The sequence below is a fragment of the Bufo bufo genome, chromosome 2, assembly GCF_905171765.1.
Source record: "Bufo bufo chromosome 2, aBufBuf1.1, whole genome shotgun sequence".
Classification (NCBI taxonomy): Eukaryota; Metazoa; Chordata; class Amphibia; order Anura; family Bufonidae; genus Bufo; species Bufo bufo.
Window position 1 is genome coordinate 766,351,841 of NC_053390.1, and position 22,483 is coordinate 766,374,323.

At 44.7% G+C, this 22,483-nt stretch overlaps 1 protein-coding gene across 2 annotated transcripts in view; it reads right to left on the reverse strand.

Annotated features, from left to right (window-relative positions):
- The window catches only part of LOC120990317, a 563,944-nt gene that overhangs the window by 57,129 nt on the left and 484,332 nt on the right, over nt 1-22,483 (reverse strand). Inside the window, exons 16-18 of one of the 2 annotated variants that reach the window (XM_040419049.1) lie at nt 8,485-8,584; nt 5,763-5,885; nt 2,099-2,200 (exon numbers count right to left, since the gene is read on the reverse strand). In XM_040419049.1, the coding sequence (XP_040274983.1) occupies nt 2,099-2,200; nt 5,763-5,885; nt 8,485-8,584 (325 nt within the window). Of the gene's footprint in view, nt 1-2,098; nt 2,201-5,762; nt 5,886-8,484; nt 8,591-22,483 lie in introns of both variants that reach the window. The other variant, XM_040419048.1, reaches the window with a different exon arrangement.

Sequence of the window (22,483 nt, forward strand, 5' to 3'; positions counted from 1 at the left end):
AAAAAAAAAAAACTGTGCCAAAAAAGCTATTTTTTGTCACTTAACATCACTTAAAGTGCAACACCAAGCGCTCAAAAAGGCGTATGCCCCTAAAATAGAACCAATAAAACCATTATCTCACCCCGCATATAATGAGCCCCTACCTAAGACAATCGGTCAAAAAAAAAAAAAAGGTCTCAGACTATGGAGACACTAAAACATAATTTTATTTGTTTCAAAAATGCTATTATTGTGTAAAACTTAAATAAATAAGAAAAAGTATACATATTAGGTATTGCCGCGTCCATAACAACCTGCTCTATTAAAACCTGTCAGATGAACGTTGTAAAAAATATAAACGGTGCCAAAACAGCCATTTTTTGTTTCCAAAATGGGGTCAATTTTGGGAGTTTCTACTGTAGGGGGGCTTCAAATCGGACATAGTGTCTAAAAACCAGTCCAGCAAAATCTGCCTTCTAAAAACCATACGGTGTTCCTTTCCTTCTGCGCCCTGCCGTGGACCGTTACATCAGTTTACAACCACAGGTGGGGTGTTTCTGTAAACCACAGAATTAGGGTAATAAATATTGAGTTTTTTTGGCTGTTAACCCTTGATGTGTTAAAGAATTTTTTTTATTAAAATGGAAAATCTGCCAAAAAAGCGAAATTTAGAAATTTCATATCCATTTTACTTTAATTCTTGTTAACCAAGGGTTAACAAAGTTTGTAAAATCAGTTTTGAGTAACTTGAGGGGTGTAGTTTCTATCATGTAAGCCCCACAAAGTAGTTTATATTATGTAAGCCCCACAAAGTAACTTCAGACCTGAACTGGTCCTTAAAAAGTGGGTTTTGGAAATTTTCTTAAATTTTTTTAGAATTGCTTCTAAAATTCTAAGCCTTCTAACGTCCCCAAAAAATAAAATGACATTTACAAAATGATGCCAACATAAAGTAGACATATGGGGAATGTTAAGTAATAAATATTTTTATGAGGTATCACTTTCTGTTTTAAAAGCAGAGAATTAGAAATTTTGAAGATTGCAAATTTTTAAAATTTTTTGGTAAATGTGGGATTTTTTAAAATAAATAAAGGTGAACTATATTGACTCAAATTTATGAGTGTCATAAAGTACAATGTAGGGATGAACAGCACTCCTTGATATCAATGTGGTGGGTGCACGTCTCCAAGGGGTGGTAAAAAGCCCCCTAACAGTATGTAGATCAAATAGATGAAAAAACTAAATGAAAAACTGGAGACAGCATGTCCAAGGTGGTAGAATTTAATCTGGATGCAGCGTTTTGGCCCAAATAGCCTTTGTCATGCTTGACAAAGGCTATTTGGGCCGAAACGTTGCATCCGGATTAAATTCCACCACCTTGGACGTGCGGTCTCCAGTTTTTTGTTTTGTTTTTTCATCTATAAATTACAATGTGTCACGAGAAAACAATCTCAGAATGGCTTGGATAACTAAAAGCGTTCCAAAGTTATTACCACATAGTAAGGGACACATGCAAAAAATGGCCTGGGCAGAAGGGCAAAAACTGGCCCGGGATAGAAGGGGTTAATACTTTAAGTCCACATGCACACAACCGTATTTTGCATGTGTCTGATTCACCCTTTTTGCTGATTGCTCAAGGACCCATTCATTTCTAAGGGTCTGCAAAAAAAAAAAGTGTCAGTTCCACAAATTATTGAACATGTCCTATTCTTGTCCATATTGCGGACAAAAATAGTAATTTCTAGTAATGGGAGTGAGAAAACTGCGGATTGCACACAGAAGGTGTGCGTATTTTGCATTACGGTAGTGTGCACGAGGACTAACAGAGCTTTGCTAAGGAGAGTCCATCTTCAGCATTATACTGAGTGTGGCCTCTTAGCTCCCCACGCCAGCCCCTGGCTCCATATATACAGTATGTATCCTATCACTGTGGTGTTCCTGCCTGTGTGACTTGTTGGCATCTCTTTACATGTCTCTCCTCTATGCTAGGTAATAAATGCAGATAATAGGTACTGCTTGGTACTTACTGTACTTGAAGGCTATGGACACTTTTGTATAAAATACTGTATACATATATATACTGGTATATGCATATCTAAAATTTAATATCCAGCCTCACCTTTAAGTTCTGAAGTAAGTTTAGTACCAAATCTAGGATTTTTTTTATAATTAGATTTTTGCTGTTTTCCAACTCTTCAAAAAGAACATGGTACAGACATATCTGTAAAAAAGAGTAATTTCATTAAACAATTTGTAATAAAAATAAAACATTGAATGATTGAAAAAAATATAGGATTACTATTGTTCTGCCCAGCAGAGTTAGAGAATCATTCTAATTCATTCTGCATCAGTTTTGGTATAAAAGCAAAATAAAAAGTCAGTCCTGTGTCCCAACACCGACAAATTACTTGCGCTGCTGCTGGTCCCGGAGTAGTGTGGTAGGTCATACACACTGGTGAATACAATATGAAGGGTTTTGGAACCGCGCTGCTCTGGACCAAGTCTCCCGATAAACGTGGATGGCAGAGGATGAGCCCCTTTCTCCCAACACCCAAAGGATCCAATCTTCAAAAGATCTCCTCCTCTAAGGGTTTAAATGGGATAGGCAGAATAGTGAAGCACCCTTTGCAATTTTTTCTTAAAAGGTTTTATTATACTCACAAGAGTTGGTAGACAAAAAGCATATAATACAAATTATCAGAACGTCAGGTTCCTGCCCGACCCGGGTTTCGCTGTATCGCTTCCTCAGGGGATGCCCCTGAGGAAGCGATACAGCGAAACCCGGGTCGGGCAGGAACCTGACGTTCTGATAATTTGTATTATATGCTTTTTGTCTACCAACTCTTGTGAGTATAATAAAACCTTTTAAGAAAAAATTGCAAAGGGTGCTTCACTATTCTGCCTATCCCATTTAAACCCTTAGAGGAGGAGATCTTTTGAAGATTGGATCCTTTGGGTGTTGGGAGAAAGGGGCTCATCCTCTGCCATCCACGTTTATCGGGAGACTTGGTCCAGAGCAGCGCGGTTCCAAAACCCTTCATATCAGTTTTGGTATGTCTTTCATCCTCATGGAGGTCTCACCGACATACACAAGTCCACAGGGACACTTCAAGAGATAAACCACGAAGTTACTGTTACAAGTAAAGAAGCCATTTATTTTGAATTTTTCCCCTGTGCTATAAAAGGTCCAAAAATATCTGTGACATCTTGGTTAGAGCTGATGTAGGCAGTGACAGACTAAATCTTCGCCAGGCCACTCTCTCCACACCTAAAAATGGGACATACCCATGCCTTCAATGCATACATTGTCTCTAGTGCCATCAAAGGAGAATATTTCACTCACCCGTACACAGGGGAAAAATTCTAAATAAATGGCTTCTTTACTTGTAACAGTAACTTCGTGGTTTATCTCTTGAAGTGTCCCTGTGGACTTGTGTATGTCGGTGAGACCTCCATGAGGATGAAAGATCGCTTCTGTAAGCACAAATCTACAATTAGAAAGAAAAATCTATTACTTCCCATTCCATATCATTTTAAGAAACACCGACATGCCATTTCCCAGCTGCACTTCCAGATGATAGAGCACGTGTCACTACCCAGGAGAAGGGGAGACAGGTGTAAAATGCTCAAAAAACGAGAAGCCTACTGGATTCATCGCTTGCAAACCCTAGAACCTAAGGGGTTAAATCGTGATTATGATCTGAATAGTTTCCTTTAAGGTATAGTCTGTAGTTACCCTTTCAACATGTTCCCTTTTTCTTTCTTCCACAGAGAACTTGATGCATTCCAAAACCTGTGTCATTTAGTGCCTGATCAGGGCGTAAGTTCACCATTTAGTACATAGCATTTAGCATTTAGTATTTTGTACCATTATAATAATGCTTAGTATAATATAGCACTGTAAAGTATGGTGCCCTGTAACCTAATGACATTTTCTTGCAAGTTTGTTACAGCATGTAGCATACAGCATTTAGTATTATATACAATTATAACAATGTTCAGTAGAATATAGCACTGTAAAGCATGGTGCCCTGTGAACTAATGACATTGCACTTGCAAATTTGTTATTCCTGCATTGTTGTGCCCTTTGTTTACGACATTGCTATGGTAACCAACGTCACTTCCGGCTCCATCGCGGGCTATTTAAATTTGTCTGTTACTTGTAATCATTATGTTTGACAAAGGCTCATAGTAGCCGAAACGCGTCACTTACCACATGTATGTGACCATTAAAATCACTTGAAAATCACAACCAGAGCGAGTGACGGTCCTTTCTATACAAGTATCTGCGGACCTTCCCTGGACACGCGCACCGCATCTCTGACAGCGGAGTGCCGCCTGTATCTTCTTTGGGCATATCTACTGTGAGGGGGACACATATCTTGGCATATCTACTGTGAGGGCGACACATATCTTGGCATATCTACTGTGAGGGGGGAACATACTGTATCTTGGCATATCTACTGTGAGGGGGGCACATATCTTGGCATATCTACTGTGAGGGGGCACATATCTTGGCATAGCTACGGTGAGGGGGGCACATATCTTGGCATATCTACTGTGAGGGGGCACATATCTTGGCATAGCTACTATGAAGGGGGCATATCTTGGCATATCTACTGTGAGGGGGCACATATCTTGGCATATCTACTATGAAGGGGGCATATCTTGGCATATCTACTGTGAGAGGGCACCTATCTGTGAGTAGACCTGAGGGACTGAAACACTGGGTAGAAAATAAAAGTAGGCACATAAGGACTGATTCACATATATCCGCTCTGTAGCATGCTCTGTGTAAGGTATTTAATCTATAATACGGTACATGCAGTTTCATTGCTGTAAGCGCCGTGCAAATGCCACAAGGGGGCCCACTGATATTTTATCGCCCCAAGGGCCCCCATGAACCTGGAGCCGGCCCTGGTATTCAGGATCATAATCCCTGACAGGCAGAGCGGAGGAGGATGAGGCAGCTCTTTACCTCAGTGATGTGAAGTAACTTGTCCTCATGTGTGATTAGGACAGGTTTTGTGTGTACTAATAGGATGGTGGTCATTTTATTTCTCCTAATGATTGCTCCCCAGACAAAATGAACCATTATAACTAGAAATGAGCGAAGTATTGGAAAATTTGATTCGACTGCTTCGCCAAATTTTACAAAAAAAATTGTGATAAATTACTTAGTCACAAAGTGCATTTCTTCGTACATAGTGGGTGCAATAACAGGGAGCGGTGATTGTGCCGCTCCCCATCATTGTACCCCTCAGATGCCACGTTCATACATGATCGCGGCATCTGATATACATAACACGGTGCAAAAAAAACCCATACTTACCTGAACCATTTGCTTGCAACGGGCTGGCTGTCGCCATCTTGCTTGAAGATCTGGCGTAAAATTTTGTGCGGCCCAAGATGATGTCATCACGCCGGCCTGCGTGGTGACGTCATACGTCAATGTGCACAGGATTTTGTGTCAGATGTTCAAGCAAGATGGCAGTGGCCGGCCTGTCGTGAGCAAATGGAGCAGGTACTGCAAGTATGATTTTTTTACTTTTTGCACTATTTCAGGTTAAATCGATTCACTATCACAAAGCAAGAGGAAATTCGGATTGAAGTCCATCTTGTGGATTTCGATTCGCTCAACAGTAATTATAACTAATGAAAGTATATAATAATAAAGTAATATTTAAGTATTATCATTTCCTTCATTCCCGGAGAACCCCTTTAACATACAGTGTGTTGACAATTTAAAACAGAAATTAAAACTTTTCAAATAGTGCTCTTACGTGATACCGCGGGTTTTTTCCACAGAAATAAGGGCTGAACACACCAATTGAGCTCACTGCAGGCTCTATTTTATCCCATCTCTCAACTGCTTTCGGCACCAGTTCCTCGAATTCGGTCTTTATCTATTAATTAACAATTAGAATAGACTTATATATATATGCTATATATAGTATATCATATTTTTTTCTATAACAATTACTTCTAAAATGAGATTCATTGATTACACATAGAGTTTACTGGAGGATCAGCTGGGACAGATGTGTGGCTGGGTAGCAGGTCACTTTCACATGGTCAGTATTTTGCTTTATTATGTGTAAACCAAAACCAGGGTCCAAAACACAGAAGGGACGCAAATCTTTCATTGGATTTTGCTTGGAAAATACTGACCAAATACTGGCTGGATGAAAGTGGTCCTTGCATAAGGGCTCCTGTAGTGGCCGTCATATCACCAAAAACAGCACTGACATGTTCTGCTACAAATAGACAAGTTTTTCAAGCTAACAAAGTTTTGTGGGCAAAACTGCTATTTGAAGGTAATTAGCAGTTTTGCCCACAAAACTGTGTGGCCATTAAAATATAATTTGCTGACTGCATCCAGGGGCGGACTGTGGCCCTGGGGAAAAAAAAAACTAAAAGTGGCCCCATTTTGTAGGCAGGTCCAAATTAACAGAAGGCGGGGCAACACATGTAGGCGGGGTCAACAATACCATAGTGCAAAATACCATCCCAGCAGAACAAAATAACATGATGTAGCACAATATACTGCCCCAAAAGCTTGCCATCTGTGGTGGCCGTCAATAGCTACCATGTTCTGTCCTCCTCCTCCTCCAGTTGTCTATGGAGCAGGGAGCTTAGGAGGTAAGGTGCGGGCCACAGCAGTTAAATTCAGGAGGGGATGTGTGTTCGCTGGCTGGTTACATGAGTACCCGATTCTCACAGCCTTAATTACCGTTGAGAGTTCATTATGCACCCGGTCAGCGGCAGAGAGTAGGACTTAGGTGGTCCACTGGGGTATTGGCCCAATGGGAAATTTCCTTGTAGGGTCTATGGCCAATCCACCCCTGACTGCATCAAGTTGTGCTCTATGTGTGACACTACTCATACGACGGGATAAAGGGAAAAGTCTTATGTAGGCTGGTCCTAGGTTGTCACATCTCAACAAAATGACCAAATTGTTATATGGGTTATGTCGGCTCAGTGGTAGTACTGCTGCAGTAAGACAGTCAGTGTCTGATCCAGTGAAAGGCAGACCAGTGCTGAAAGTGAGGGGTTCAGTAAAGGGCGTATATAGAAATCAATCGGCCCCATAGCAAGAATCTGAATTAGACCCCCATGACCTATCCACAGCCACTCCCATAACAAATTTCTAGCCCCTCCCCTTGCTCCATGAAGTAAACTTGTGCTCTGTGTTATATAGTGTGCCATCAGGGCTGGACTGGGATTACAAAACATCCCTGGCACACAAACCCCAAAAGCCCACATACAGTGGCGTACACACATTCCATGAGGCCCCGGTGCAAAACTAATCTATATCTGTGGATGACGCACTTGTGGGGGATATCTGTGGATGACGCACTTATGGGGGATATCTGTGGATGACGCCCTTATGGGGGATATCTGTGGATGACGCCCTTATGGGGGATATCTGTGGATGACGCCCTTATGGGGGATATCTGTGGATGACGCACTTATGGGGGATATCTGTGGATGACGCACTTATGGGGGATATCTGTGGATGACGCACTTATGGGGGATAGCTGTGGATGATGCACTTATGGGGGATAGCTGTGGATGACGCACTTATGGGGGATAGCTGTGGATGACGCACTTATGGGGGATATCTGTGGATGACGCACTTATGGGGGATATCTGTGGAGGGCAATTATGGGGGATATCTGTGGAGGGCACTTATAGGGAATATCTTTGGATGACACATATATAGCATAAGATGCTATATATGTGTCATCCACAGATATCCCCCATAAGTGCCCTCCACAGATATCCCCCATAAGTGCCCTCCACAGATATCCCACATAAGTGCCCTCCACAGATATCCCCATAAGTGCCCTCCACAGATATCCCCCATAAGTGCCCTCCACAGATATCCCCCATAAGTGCTCTCCACAGATATCCCCCATAAGTGCCTTCTAGTAAAGTAATGTATTAGTGGTGGGAAGGGAGGAGGCAGGGACACTTGCGGCGTGGCCGTTGCAGTGCCCAAACTAGAGCGCCGCTGCCAGCCCTTCTGCTGCTGTGCTGCCTGTGCGCAGCGTGACATCTCTCCCTCTGTCATGCGCCTCCTGCCCCGCCTGCCTGATTCATTCATAAAGTGGAAGGAGCAGACAGACGGGGCAGGACGCGCATGACGGACATTTTGCAAGCAGCTTGAGTGGCGCAATATGGCTGCGCGGCCGCCCACCCGCTCCACTTAGACGTAAGGGAACACTGACTGCAGGGGCCAGGGGGGTCCACAGGCGGCCGGGCCCCTGGAGTGCCGGGCCCGGTCGCAACTGCGACCCCTGGATGTACACCACTTGTATGGGGTCAACGCTTCCAGTGGTGGGATCCCTACAGCTTACATTTTTATCCATGTATAATTTAAAAGCCATACAATTGAGTTTGGCTTATTTGCATTCATACTTGTACTTATGCTTATACTTCAAAGAACAATCGCTATTTTGTCAACAATAGTTGTGGAAGATTATTATAGACTACACTTACCATGCTAGATACATCTCCAGATAACACGATGTACATTTTTCGAAATAGATTATTTTCTAAGATGTCAAACCGGCTTCTTATTCCTGATTCAATGGTGTCTCTACAACTGTTATTATTACACATTATTATTTAGAAAGAAAATGAGAACATTTTATAAATGTATTAAAAACATCCCTAATATGATAACTCTTAGTAAGTCTCTTACCATACCTGAGATAGTGTATTCACTCTCAGAAATTCACCCATAACCCAAGTGAGAGGTAATATATATTAAAGAAGTTAGCACATAAAAAGTATTACTATGCAATGACTCGTTCATTTCAAATGATTATTACAAATACAATTTTCTTTTGTACATGACATTTTATTCTCTGGTAGCACTGCCTGCTATTTATCTTTCTGGTCCACCTTCTCCTGCATCCAGTGGTGGACTGATTTAAAAACAAAAACAGAATGTCCGATATTGATTAGATAAAAATAACGAAAATTCCTGCTATATATCAAAAGAATGTGAAAAGATCAGCGGCTCTACCTATACCCCAGATAATGAACTGGTGCACACCTCTTGGTACCCCCGATACCGTAAAGTCGTGAATAATAGTAAAAAAATTAGTACGAGGGGCACTTTATAACTAGAAGTACATGGACATTTATAGATCGTAATACTAAAACCCTTTATTAATGGGAATATGTAAAGTCTAGTGTTGAGCGAGCATGCTCGGCACATGGTGGTATTTGGCCGAGTAACGCATGTGCTCGAGCCAGGGGCGGACTGAGAACCCTCAGGGCCCCCAGGCAAAATAAATCAAGTGCCCCCTTACAGGCCCCACCCATGTTCTGCTGCAAGCCCCACCCTTGTCCCACCTCCATGCCCCGCCTCGAGCCACACCCTACACAATCTTTAATAAGATTTCAAAGTTAAAGCGACACAAAAGGCACCCAGACCACTTCAGCTCATTGATGTGGTCTGGGTACAGTGTCCCTTTTGCAAATCGAGCTGCAATGTTCTAGAGAAACTGCATTGTTTACGTTCCAGCAATAAGTCAGCCTCTAGTCGCTGTCAGCCACCTGAGGGCTTCCTGGATTAAAACAGACCTTTGGTCTGGTATCTGACGCTGGACGTCCTCACACTCTGCATGATGACCTCCAGGGTCAGATTTCTCCCCATAGGAAAGCATTGATTCAATGCTTTCGTATGGGGTGATCTAATCTCAGCGTCCATTAGTGAGCCTCTGTTAGAAACAGTCCTCTCCACCTTGTACTTGTTCCACTGATCTGCTTCTTGCGGGCTACGTGGGCATGAGTTCAGTCACTTCGGCGCGTGATCCCGCGAGACCCGTGACCTACAGCGGCGGGTCTCGCGGGATCACGCGCTGCAGGACAGGATTGCGCACCGAAGTGACTGAACTCATGCCCGCGCAGCCCACAAGTAGCGGAACAATTACAAGAGGGGTGGGGAATAGCCAAATAAAAAAATATTTTGAACCAAAAGGTGTGCTTTTGGTGGGTTTTGAACTAATGGTGGTCTGTGGATGGCACAGTTGTGGGGGCTCTGTGGATGGCACTGTTGTGGGGGCTCTGTGGATGGCACTGTTGTGGGGGCTCTGTGGATGGCACTGTGGGTGACACATGTATAGCACCTTATGCTATATATGTGTCATCCACAGATCCCCCCATAACAGTGTTGGTGGGTTTTGAACTAATGGTGGTCTGTGGATGGCACAGTTGTGGGGGCTCTGTGGATGGCACAGTTGTGGGGGCTCTGTGGATGGCACAGTTGTGGGTGCTCTGTGGATGGCACAGTTGTGGGGGCTCTGTGGATGGCACTGTTGTGGGGGCTCTGTGGGTGGCACTGTTGTGGGGGCTCTGTGGGTGGCACTGTTGTGGGGGCTCTGTGGGTGGCACTGTTGTGGGGGCTCTGTGGGTGGCACTGTTGTGGGGGCTCTGTGGGTGGCACTGTTGTGGGGGCTCTGTGGATGGCACTGTTGTGGGGGCTCTGTGGATGGCACTGTTGTGGGGGCTCTGTGGATGGCACTGTTGTGGGGGCTCTGTGGATGGCACTGTGGGTGACACATGTATAGCACCTTATGCTATATATGTGTCATCCACAGATCCCCCCATAACAGTGTCCCTGTGAGTGAATGATCCCCAATACAGGGTCTGGGGGATGGCATCTGGTGTTGTAATGGCAGCGGGGCCCGGTGCAGTCACTGTATTCTATCACACCGGGCGCCGCTCACTGTAATACTAATTTTCATATGTGAACAAGAAATCCTCTGCGATCCTCTCCCTCTCTGTACTCACAAACTCAGTAGCAGGCAGGCCGGGCGGCAGCGCAACTCACTGACGTTGCGCGCCTGCTCCTCCCACTTTTCGAATGAAGCAGGCGCGTGACGTCAGTGAGTTACGCTGCCGCCCGGCCTGCCTGCTACTGAGTTTGTGAGTACAGAGAGGGAGAGGATCGCAGAGGATTTCTCTTCTTGTTCACATTTGAAAATTAGTATTACAGTGAGCGGGGCCCAGTGCGATAGAATACAGTGAGTGCACCGGGCCCCGCTGCCATTACCACCATTACCAGGCCAGCATAACACATTGTTATTCTGCGGCGGGCCCCCATCCCGGCCGGGCCCTCGGACCATGTCCGAAGTGCCCGAGCGGTCAGTCCGCCCCTGGCTCGAGCGCCATGCTCGCGTCTCCTCCCCGCACGTTTTGCGGCTGCTATGCAGCCAATAATCGTGCAGGTAAGTACTGCCCTCACTGTAATGCCAGTAGCCACTATTGGCTGGCCGGAACACGTCATTAGTTACTATATAGCACCTGATGACGCATGTTCGGCTCATTTGTAGTCAGAGAGAGCTGCGCTTCAGAAGGGACAGAGAGATTGTAGGGAGTCTGATCACAATCAATTCAGTAGAAAAACGTTTCAAAGACCCAAAATTCCTTTTAAGGACTATTGTGTGTGGTGGCAGGCTGGCAGTATTTTATAGCTACAGTACAAATTCTTTTTTTCCAGCATTTTCAATACTTTTTATATAGAGGGTGTCTGCAGTGACTAGTGACATCTGTATTATACCTTCTGTGTGTCAGGGCCAGAGATTGGAGAAATATAACTGAAAATTGCTATATTTTTCTTTATCATTTTCAAAAGAAAATATCTATAGAGGGTGTGTGCAGTAACTAGAGACATCTGTCCAATACCTTCTGTGTGTCAGGGTTCAGAGATTGGAGAAATAAAACTGAAAAATACTATATTTTTTCCATCATTTTTTTTATCATTTTTTCTATCGAGTGTGTCTGCAGTGACTAGAGACATGTGTCCAATACCTTCTGTGTGTCAGGGCCAGAGATTGGAGAAATATAACTGAAAAATACTATATTTTTTCCATCATTTTCAATAATTTTCTATAGAGTGTGTCTGCAGTGACTAGAGATATCTGTCTAATACCTTCTGTATGTCAGGGCCAGAGATTGGAAAAATATAACTGAAAAATACTACTGTATATTTTTCCCATTATTTTCAATAATTGTTCTATAGAGTGTGTCTGCAGTGACTAGAGACATCTGTCCAATACCTTCTGTGTGTCATGGACAGAGATTGGAGAAATATAACTAAAAAATATTATATTTTTTACATAATTTTCAATAATTGTTCTATAGAGTGTGTCTGCAGTGACTAGAGACATCTGTCCAATATCTTCTGTGCAGAGGTTACTGCTAGCTCCCTACGTCTGATGAGGTTGTTATTAGATCAGGAAAAGACTAATATAGAAATAATTGAGCAACAACTCAACAGCCAAATAGAGGCGGCACTACGGTTGAAGGATCATCCGGAATTCTCAAAAAGAGAACTCGAGTTGCAACAGAACATAGAGAGGTTCAAATCTGGCCTGGTTGAACGCAAACATCACCAATTTATTAAAGACCTAACTGAGAAGGGATCTGTAATGGAGAGTTCCCTTCCCTGAGGCTGATAGCTCGGATCTGGAATATAGTCAACTCAAGAATATCAGAACCGAAGTTTCAATTGGAGAGGTAGAGGACGAGGTAGGGGTAGATCTAGGGGTTCCATCTCCAGATACCAATCAAGGGGAAATCAGCAATTTCCCTCTCAACAATGGGACCCCCAACACCCTCAGACAGCAAAGGGAGAATGTACGATTGCTGGGGGTGGGGAACATAAAAAATCTGTAAAATCATCAACACTCAAAGACCCATCTGGGGGATCCTCATTGGGTGCCTTCTTCTCCTCAATATCCTCCACTTTAAACACCACACCTTTTTTAGGCCAACCTCCTATGAACTCGTACGCCCTGAGAGATCGGGCACAACTACCGCCCCAACAGAACAAGAGACACTAATCTCATCTTGTACCAATTCAGCGGTCCTCAATCTGTCAGGAGTAGTGCTATCTATTACTGAACGAGCCATTTTAGCGAAAGGCTTGTCTTTTGTACCGACCACCCGATTTAACCTGTTTGAATGGGTGAAGGACCATCACCTGTTCATCAGAAAATGACGGTGACAAAATCTTTTGCTCCTCTGACAGAAAGAGAGGCTTATACAGTGAGTGCAGAATTATTAGGCAAGTTGTATTTTTGAGGATTAATTTTATTATTGAACAACAACCAAGTTCTCAATGAACCCAAAAAACTCATTAATATCAAAGCTGAATATTTTTGGAAGTAGTTTTTTAGTTTGTTTTTAGTTTTAGCTATTTTAGGGGGATATCTGTGTGTGCAGGTGACTATTACTGTGCATAATTATTAGGCAACTTAACAAAAAACAAATTTATACCCATTTCAATTATTTATTTTTACCAGTGAAACCAATATAACATCTCAACATTCACAAATATACATTTCTGACATTCAAAAACAAAACAAAAACAAATCAGTGACCAATATAGCCACCTTTCTTTGCAAGGACACTCAAAAGCCTGCCATCCATGGATTCTGTCAGTGTTTTGATCTGTTCACCATCAACATTGCGTGCAGCAGCAACCACAGCCTCCCAGACACTGTTCAGAGAGGTGTACTGTTTTCCCTCCTTGTAAATCTCACATTTGATGATGGACCACAGGTTCTCAATGGGGTTCAGATCAGGTGAACAAGGACGCCATGTCATTAGATTTTCTTCTTTTATACCCTTTCTTGCCAGCCACGCTGTGGAGTACTTGGACGCGTGTGATGGAGCATTGTCCTGCATGAAAATCATGTTTTTCTTGAAGGATGCAGACTTCTTCCTGTACCACTGCTTGAAGAAGGTGTCTTCCAGAAACTGGCAGTAGGACTGGGAGTTGAGCTTGACTCCATCCTCAACCCGAAAAGGCCCCACAAGCTCATCTTTGATGATACCAGCCCAAACCAGTACTCCACCTCCACCTTGCTGGCGTCTGAGTCGGACTGGAGCTCTCTGCCCTTTACCAATCCAGCCACGGGCCCATCCATCTGGCCCATCAAGACTCACTCTCATTTCATCAGTCCATAAAACCTTAGAAAAATCAGTCTTGAGATATTTCTTGGCCCAGTCTTGACGTTTCAGCTTGTGTGTCTTGTTCAGTGGTGGTCGTCTTTCAGCCTTTCTTACCTTGGCCATGTCTCTGAGTATTGCACACCTTGTGCTTTTGGGCACTCCAGTGATGTTGCAGCTCTAAAATATGGCCAAACTGGTGGCAAGTGGCATCTTGGCAGCTGCACGCTTGACTTTTCTCAGTTCATGGGCAGTTATTTTGCGCCTTGGTTTTTCCACACGCTTCTTGCGACCCTGTTGACTATTTTGAATGAAACGCTTGATTGTTCGATGATCACGCTTCAGAAGCTTTGCAATTTTAAGAGTGCTGCATCCCTCTGCAAGATATCTCACTATTTTTGACTTTTCTGAGCCTGTCAAGTCCTTCTTTTGACCCATTTTGCCAAAGGAAAGGAAGTTGCCTAATAATTATGCACACCTGATATAGGGTGTTGCTGTCATTAGACCACACCCCTTCTCATTACAGAGATGCACATCACCTAATATGCTTAATTGGTAGTAGGCTTTCGAGCCTATACAGCTTGGAGTAAGACAACATGCATAAAGAGGATGATGTGGTCAAAATACTCATTTGCCTAATAATTCTGCACTCCCTGTAGTTGGGGCTTGAACCCAGTGACCTACAGGGTTATGATGATCTGATTGGACTACTAGATGAAAGTGAACGCTCCAAGGGACAGTACCCCTTCACCACCCTTAAAAATAGGAGCACCTTGAGAGAATCGAACCAGGATATGGCCACAAAGACTATACGCCTACAGAAATGGGAGCATTACAACACCTCAGCACGAATAAGAAGCTGGTGATTAAGCCCTCAGATAAAGGGGGTAATGTGGTCGTCATGTCTGTCCAACAGCATAGCGACATGGGTGTATCACTTTTGTCCGCCATAAAGAGTTACGAAGTACTCAAATTTGACCCCACCTCTTTCTATTCACAGAAGCTGTCCCAGATGCTGCAGGGGGCACTTGAGGAAAAACGAATTGATCGGAGGGAATTTTAATACCTTAGACCACCTTATCCTAGAGTGTCCACTTTCTTCGGCCTTCCTAAAATACACAAAGGTACCAACCTCCTCAAGGGCCAACCGATAGTATCTGGGATTGGCAGCCTTACCCAACATGCAGGCACCTATATTGACCAGATACTCCGTCCCTTTGTTTTAGCTTTACCTTCATATCTACACGATACAACAGATTAACTCAAACGTCTGGATGGTATTATACTGGAACCTGATATGTGGCTAGCGTCAATTGACGTTGGAGCACTCTATACTTCCATTCCTCACAACAAGGGTCTGGCAGCTGTCAAAAACTTTCTGGATACCAGATCCAATGACTTGAATTAACACAATCACTTTGTGATTCAACTCCTGGACTTTTGTACTTTGTACCCATAATTACATTGTATTTAATAACTATTTCTACCCCCAGCTCAGGGCACCGCAATGGGTAGACCTTTGCGCACCGAGTTGTGCTAACCTGCTCCTGGGCTGGTGGGAAGATACGGTTGTCTTCTCCGAGTCCATGACACACTGGACCAGATGTATCACCCTCTGGTCCAGGTTCATTGACGACATCTTGTTACTGTGGTCTGGGACGGAAGAGGACTTCTGGTTGTTTATGGGTGTCCTTAATACCAATAACATTGGTTTATATTTTACGTATGAACTTCACAAAGATACTGTAACCTTCTTGGATACTCGAATTGAGAGAGGTGAGAATAATGCCATCACTACTTTTCTGTTTCGCAAAAAGACGTCGACCAATAGCCTGCTCAGGTGGGACAGTTTCCATCCGAGACCATTGTGGAAGGGCATCCCTAAGGGACAGTTCCTGAGAGTCTGAAGGAACTGTTCAGACAATAAGGACTTTACGATGGAGGCGTCAAAATTATATCACCGCTTTAAACAGAGGGGATACCCTGATCGGTGCCTATTTGAAGCATGGAATCATGCCAACTCATTGGCCAGACCTACTTTGTTCCAGTCCAAAGTGAGAAGGGGGCCAGAAGAACTTATTAGGATCATTGGTACATATGACACCGCGTCCTATCAGGTTCGAGAAATCCCCGGACGTTACTGGTCTCTTCTAAAAACGGACCCAGATCGGTCCAAACATCTCCCAGATCATCCGGCTATCACATTAAGGTGGGGACGCAGCATAGGGGACACCTTGGTGCATAGCCATTTTGAACCCCCCATTTACAATACCTGGCTGTCAAATAGAAGGGTAGGAACATTTAGATGTGGTAGATGTAAAGCATGCCCCTTTGTAGGAGTGGGCGATACGTTCTCTGACAGCACCCAAAAACGTATCTATAAGGCCTCCTCTTTTGCAAATTGCAACACTGTAGGGGTTATATATATGGCTCTTTGTGAATGTGGTAAAATGTATGTAGGCAAAATATGCAGAGTGTTCAAGAAGAGAATTCTTGAACAAATTGGAGATATCCGTAACAAATGTGACAAACCACTCTCTAGAAATGCTGTACTTCATCATGGAGGTAGTACAGGAACAATAAGGTTCTCTATGATAGAGACCATTAAACACTCGATTAGGGGCGGAGACTTCAATAGATTACTCCAAGAGTGCAAGTAGATCCACACACTAAACTGTGCCTGTAGGTCTCAATGATAACATTGATTATTCATGTTTTTTGTAAACCTGCCAACCAAAATATCCGTGAATCGGGCCAGTATCTTGATTTCAATACCTTGTGTGTGTCAGGGCCAGAGATTGGAGACACATAACTGAAATCTATTTTCCTTTTTCCATACTTTTACGTACTTTTTCAATATACTGTGCTTGCTGTGAACTGTGACATCCGTGCCACATCTTGCGTTTCAAGCGTGCATATAACATTTAATATGAAGAAGGTGAGCACTAAAGGAGGGGGAAGTGGCCGTGATGCTGATGGTTCACACAGAAGCCATGGCCCTGGGTACGTTGAAACTGTGACTGCTGCCAGAGCACAAGAAAAACAATCGTCCATGATACCTAGCTTCATGTCCCAGTTTGCAGGGCGTCGCAGGACAAAACTCTTGAAGTCAGGCCTAGTTCACACAATCGTTTTTTTTGCGAGTGTACGGGCAGTTTTTTTGTGTTCTGTATACGGTCCGTATACGGAACCATTCATTTCAATGGTTACACATTAAAAACGGAATGTGTTCCGTAAGCATTCCGTTTCCGTATTTCCGTTCCGTTGAAAGATAGAACATGTCCTATTATTGCCCGCAAATCACTTTCCGTAGCTCTATTCAAGTCAATGGGTATGCAAAAAAAACGGAACACATACGGAAATGCATCCGTATGTCTTCCATATCCGTTACGTTTTTGCAGAACCATCTATTGAAAATGTTATGGCCAGCCTAATTTTTGTAATTACTGTATATGCCATACTGAAAAACGGAACGGAAAAAACGGAACGGAAATGGAAACACAACGGAACTCAAAAACAGAACAACGGATCCGTGAAAAACGGACCGCAAAAAACTATAAAAGCCATACGTTCGTGTGAAATAGGCCTCAGACCAGTGCGACCAGGTGGTCGGTTGGATTGCAGCAGATAATGCTTCCAGTCGGTTAAGCACCACTCTGTCTTCCACCAAGTTAAGTCTCAGTAGCCAAGAGTCTGGTCAACAGAATCCTCACCCTGATCCTCCTTCCTCCCACCATGGAGAGTCTGGCCAAACAAGTGATCCCACACTCGGAAATTCCGAGGAGCTCTTTTCATCGCCATTACTTGATTTAGCCCTCTCGCCAAGCACGCTTGAAGAGGGAAATGAGCTTTTGTGACCTGATTCCCAACCTCTTGAGCACCAACAGTCACAAGAAGATGACGGTGGCGAACGGCAATTAGTGTTTAATGAGGTGGATGATGATGAGACACAGTTGCCAATGAGTCAACCGCAATTACTGTCTGAAGAGGTTGATGAAGAGGATGAGACACAGTTGTCAATCACTGATGTTGTGGTTAGGTCAACAAATCAAGAGGATGATCAAAGTGAGGAAGTGGAAGAGGAGGTGGTGGACGATGAGGTCACTGACCCAACCTGGGAAGGTGGAAAGCCAAGCGAGGACAGCAGTACAGAGGAGGAAAGATCTGAGCACCGCAACAGGCTGGAAGAGGCAGTGGGGTGGCAAAACGGAGAAGGTGGGCCACACCAAACATGCCCACAACTGTTCAATGGAGCACCCCCTTGAGTAAATCTCCCTTGCCAAGGGGTAGGTGTTCAGAAGTATGGTGCTTTTTTGAGGAAAGTACGGACGACAAAAGAATAGTAGTTTGCAACCTGTGCCACATCAAAATGAGCTGGGGCGTGAACACTAGCAACCTCACCACCACTAGCATGACTCGCCACATGGCATCCAAGCACCGTAATAAGTGGGACAAACGCCTGGGTCCACAATCTGTGCTTGTGAGTCACACCACTGCCTCCTCTTCCCCTATGATACGTGCTGGCCAATCGGCTGTCAAAGGCGCAGCCGAGGATGCCTCCTGCCCTGCACCTGGACCTTTGCAAGCACCATAAGCGACCATATCCACTTCCCTGTCCCAGCGCAGCGTCCAAATGTCATTACCCCAGGCATTTGAATGCAAGCGCAAATACCCAGCCACCCACCCACAGGCCATAGGACTAAATGCACACCTTTCAAAATTACTGGCCCTGGAAATGTTGCCATTTAGGCTTGTGGACACTAAGGCCTTCCGCAGCCTGATGTTGGCAGCTGTCCCATGGTACTCTGTTCCCAGCTGCCACTATTTTTCGAGGTGTGGCGTGCCCGCCTTACACCAACATGTGTCCCGAAACATCACACGTGCCCTGACCAATGCAGTTACTGGGAAGGTCCACTTAACCACGGACACATGGACAAGTGCATTTGACCAGGGACGCTACATTTCCCTGACGACACACTGGGTGAACATTGTGGAGGCCGGGAGCGAGTCGTACCCTGGGATGGCACAGGTGCTACCAACGCCGAGGATTGCGGGCCCTAATTCCATCAGGGTTTCTGTCAGCATCTACCTTAATGGCTCCAACCCCCTCTTCTCCTCCTCCGCCTCCTTCTCCACTTCCACCTCCGAATTATCCGCGTGCAGCACCAGTCAGCCATCAGCCGGTAGCTGGAAGCAGTGCTGAAGCTGATATGCTTAGGGGACAAACAGCACACCGCCGCAGAGCTATTGCAGGGGATAAGAGACCAGACTGAGCTATGGCTCTCGCCACTCAACCTACAACCAGGCATGGTTGTGTGTGATAATGGCTGTAACTTGGTGGCAGCTTTGGAGCTCGGCAAACTCAGACACATCCCATGCCTAGCCCATGTCTTAAACTTAGTGGTTCAGTGATTTTTCAAAACCTACCCCAATTTTCCTGAGCTACTGGTGAAGGTGTGCCGCATGTGTGCACATTTCCGCAAGTCATCAACAGCTTCAGACGGTCTGTCAACGCTGCAGCAACGCTTTAACTTGCCAGCTCAACGGCTGTTGTGCGACGTGAGCACGCACTGGAACTCCACGTTTCACATGTTGGCCAGGCTTTGTTAGCAGCAGAGGGCAGTTATGGAATACCAGCTGCAACATGGTCATCGCCTTTCCAGTCAGCTTCCGTTTATCAGAAGCGAGGAGTGGGCATCGATATCTGACCTCTGTGAGGTTTTAAGAGACTTTAAGGAATCAACACAGATGGTGAGCGGCTATTATCAGCGTCACCATCACACTTCTGTGTCTACTCAAACGCTTGCTGCTCACAATTAAGGCCGACGCTATGCATGTGGAAGGGGTGGAAATGGGGGAAGAAGACATTACACAGGGTGATAGCCAGACCACCCTCCGTCCGTCTTCTCAGCGCGAATTGGACGATGAAGAGGAGGAGGAGCAGGAGACGGTTGCCTCCGCTACAGAGGGTAGTACCCATAGAAGTTTAATTCCATCTGTTTAGTGTGGGTGGTCAGAAGAGGATTTAGAGGATGAGGAGATTGAGAGTGATCCTCCTGATGACGACAGCGAAGTCTTGCCTGTTGGTCCTCTGGGACACATGGCTGACTTCATGTTAGGCTGCCTTTCCTGCAACCCGCTCGTTATATGCATTTTAAACATCACGGATTACTGGGTGTTCACCCTTCTCGCCCCCGCTACAAAGAGAACTTCTCATCTCTCATGGAGAGGACGAGCAAAAGGGTGCAATAACAGAAGGTCCTTGGTAAAAAATTGCTCCAAAAATTTCAATCTGTCAACGCTGGCGGCAGAGTCCGTAGTTCCTTGGCCAACCGAGGAGGGGAGACAAGGGGAACACACAGCAGTTCCAACAGAGGCAGGGTAACACTCTCCAAGGCCTGGGATAGTTTCATGACACCCCGCCAGCACCCTCACTCTGATGCACGGCCTAGTGTCACAAGGAGGGAAAAATTTTGGAAGATGTGATGGAGTACGTAGCAGACTGTGTTAGCGTCCCCAATGATCCCTCAGTGCCTTACAACTACTGGGTGTCCAAGCTGGACACGTGGCATGAACTAGCGCTTTACGCCTTGGAGGTGCTGGCCTGCCCTGCCGCCAGCTTTTTGTCTGAGCAGGTATTTAGTGCTGCTGGTGGCATTATAACAGATAAACGTATCCACCAGTCAACTGAAAATGCTGACATGGGTCATCTCAACTGCAGGCCCTCACATATAATGTTTTACAGGGTCAGCTCAACTGCAGGCCCTTGCATAAAATGTTTTACAGGGTTAGCTCAACTGTAGGCCCTGGCATATAATGTTTTACAGTTTCAGGTCACCTGCAGGCCCTCACCTAAAATCTTTTACAGGGTCAGCTCAACTGCAGGCCCTCACATATTATCAAAATGATAAGAGAAAAATCAGCGGCACTCACCAAAAGCAGGTTTTCAACATATCATCACTTTATTGTGATAATAGGTACATGCTTTTTTTCAGGGCTGGGGCGGACAAGCCTTTCACTAGAATCAAAAACCACCTAAGAGGTGTATGGCAGCGACGGACGTTTTGCACTGTGTGTGCTGCTTCTGGCTACCTTGGATGACGTGCACAGGTGTGCCTGCCTATTTAAGACTGAGCGTGAAGATTAACCCTGTATGGGCCAAAATATCCTCAATCGCTGGTAAGGGCAACACTTGTGTACGTGTACAACTGAACTTCAATCAAAAAACAATTAGCACATTTAAATAAATACACTGAGGTCATTTCGATCATTCAGACCTGCAACATAATATTTTCCTGTATATTTACTTGTATATAAAGTGCAAGTACTGACAAAACTTACAAGGAAGAGGTACTCAGATGCAACGAGTATATCACATAATGGAGGGCCTCATTCACATTGAGGTACAATAGTTCATGTATTGGGACTCCTACACTCATAAAGCCTATGCACTACGTGAAATGGCTGCCAAAAATTACAAGGACCGGAACTCCAAATCACCCTTTGTTACACATAAAGGAGGGCATCATATACACCGTTGAAAAATTATGATTAATGGCCTGCTGATGACCCTCAAAAACATTTGGAGCAAGGACCTGCTAATCTGATCATCTAAAACAATATTGCATTGATGACTCTAGATAACTTCTGGGCGATTGCACGTCCCCGTGATAGCGACAATCCATTTGGATGTCTGCCCCAAAAGATGTTCTTTTCTGCGCCTACCATGTTGATCACAAGTAACGGGGAGTCAGGGTTCGATGCCGGAGAGGGAGCTTGAGAAAGGGCTACCACATCAAAGGGAGGTCAATGGCTGAAATGTGATTGGCTGTTGTCTTGCACCTTTTTTTTCCCTAATTGTGAACCACCCAGAGAGGGTGGGTCAAGATATTAAAGCACAAGCATGCAAGGAAGGCAGCAGGCGCACTGCAATTACCCACTCCCGACTCAGGGAGGTAGTGACGATAAATAACAATTCAGCACTCCTAAGCGGCCCTGTTATTGGAATGAGTATACTTTCCGTTAACGAGGATCTATTGGAGGGCAAGTCTGGTGCCAGCAGTCAACTTGTTCCCGGCCTCCACAACGTTCACACAGTGTGCCATCATGGTGAGGATTGTGTTGACCAGACTCTTGGCTACTGAGACTGGACTTGTAGGTGAGGGCCTTGTTGACTCTAGATAACTTCTAGGGGATCGCGCGTCCCCGTGATGGCGATTATCCATTTGGATGTCTTCCCTATCAACTTTGTAGCGATTTTTCAACAAGGACCTTCTGGTATTGCAATGTTTTGCTTGTCCTCTCCACCAGAGGAATGAGAGATGAGAAGTTCTCTTTGTAGCGGGAGTCTAGAAGGGTGAACAACCAGTAATCCGTGTTGTATAAAATGCGTATAACGCGCAGGTCGTGGGAAAGGCAGCCTAACATTAAGTCAGCCATGTGTGCCAGAGAACCAACAAGCAAGACTTCGCTGTCATCATCAGAAGGTGAGCTGACCTTGTAAAAGATTGTAGGTGAGGGCCTGCAGGTG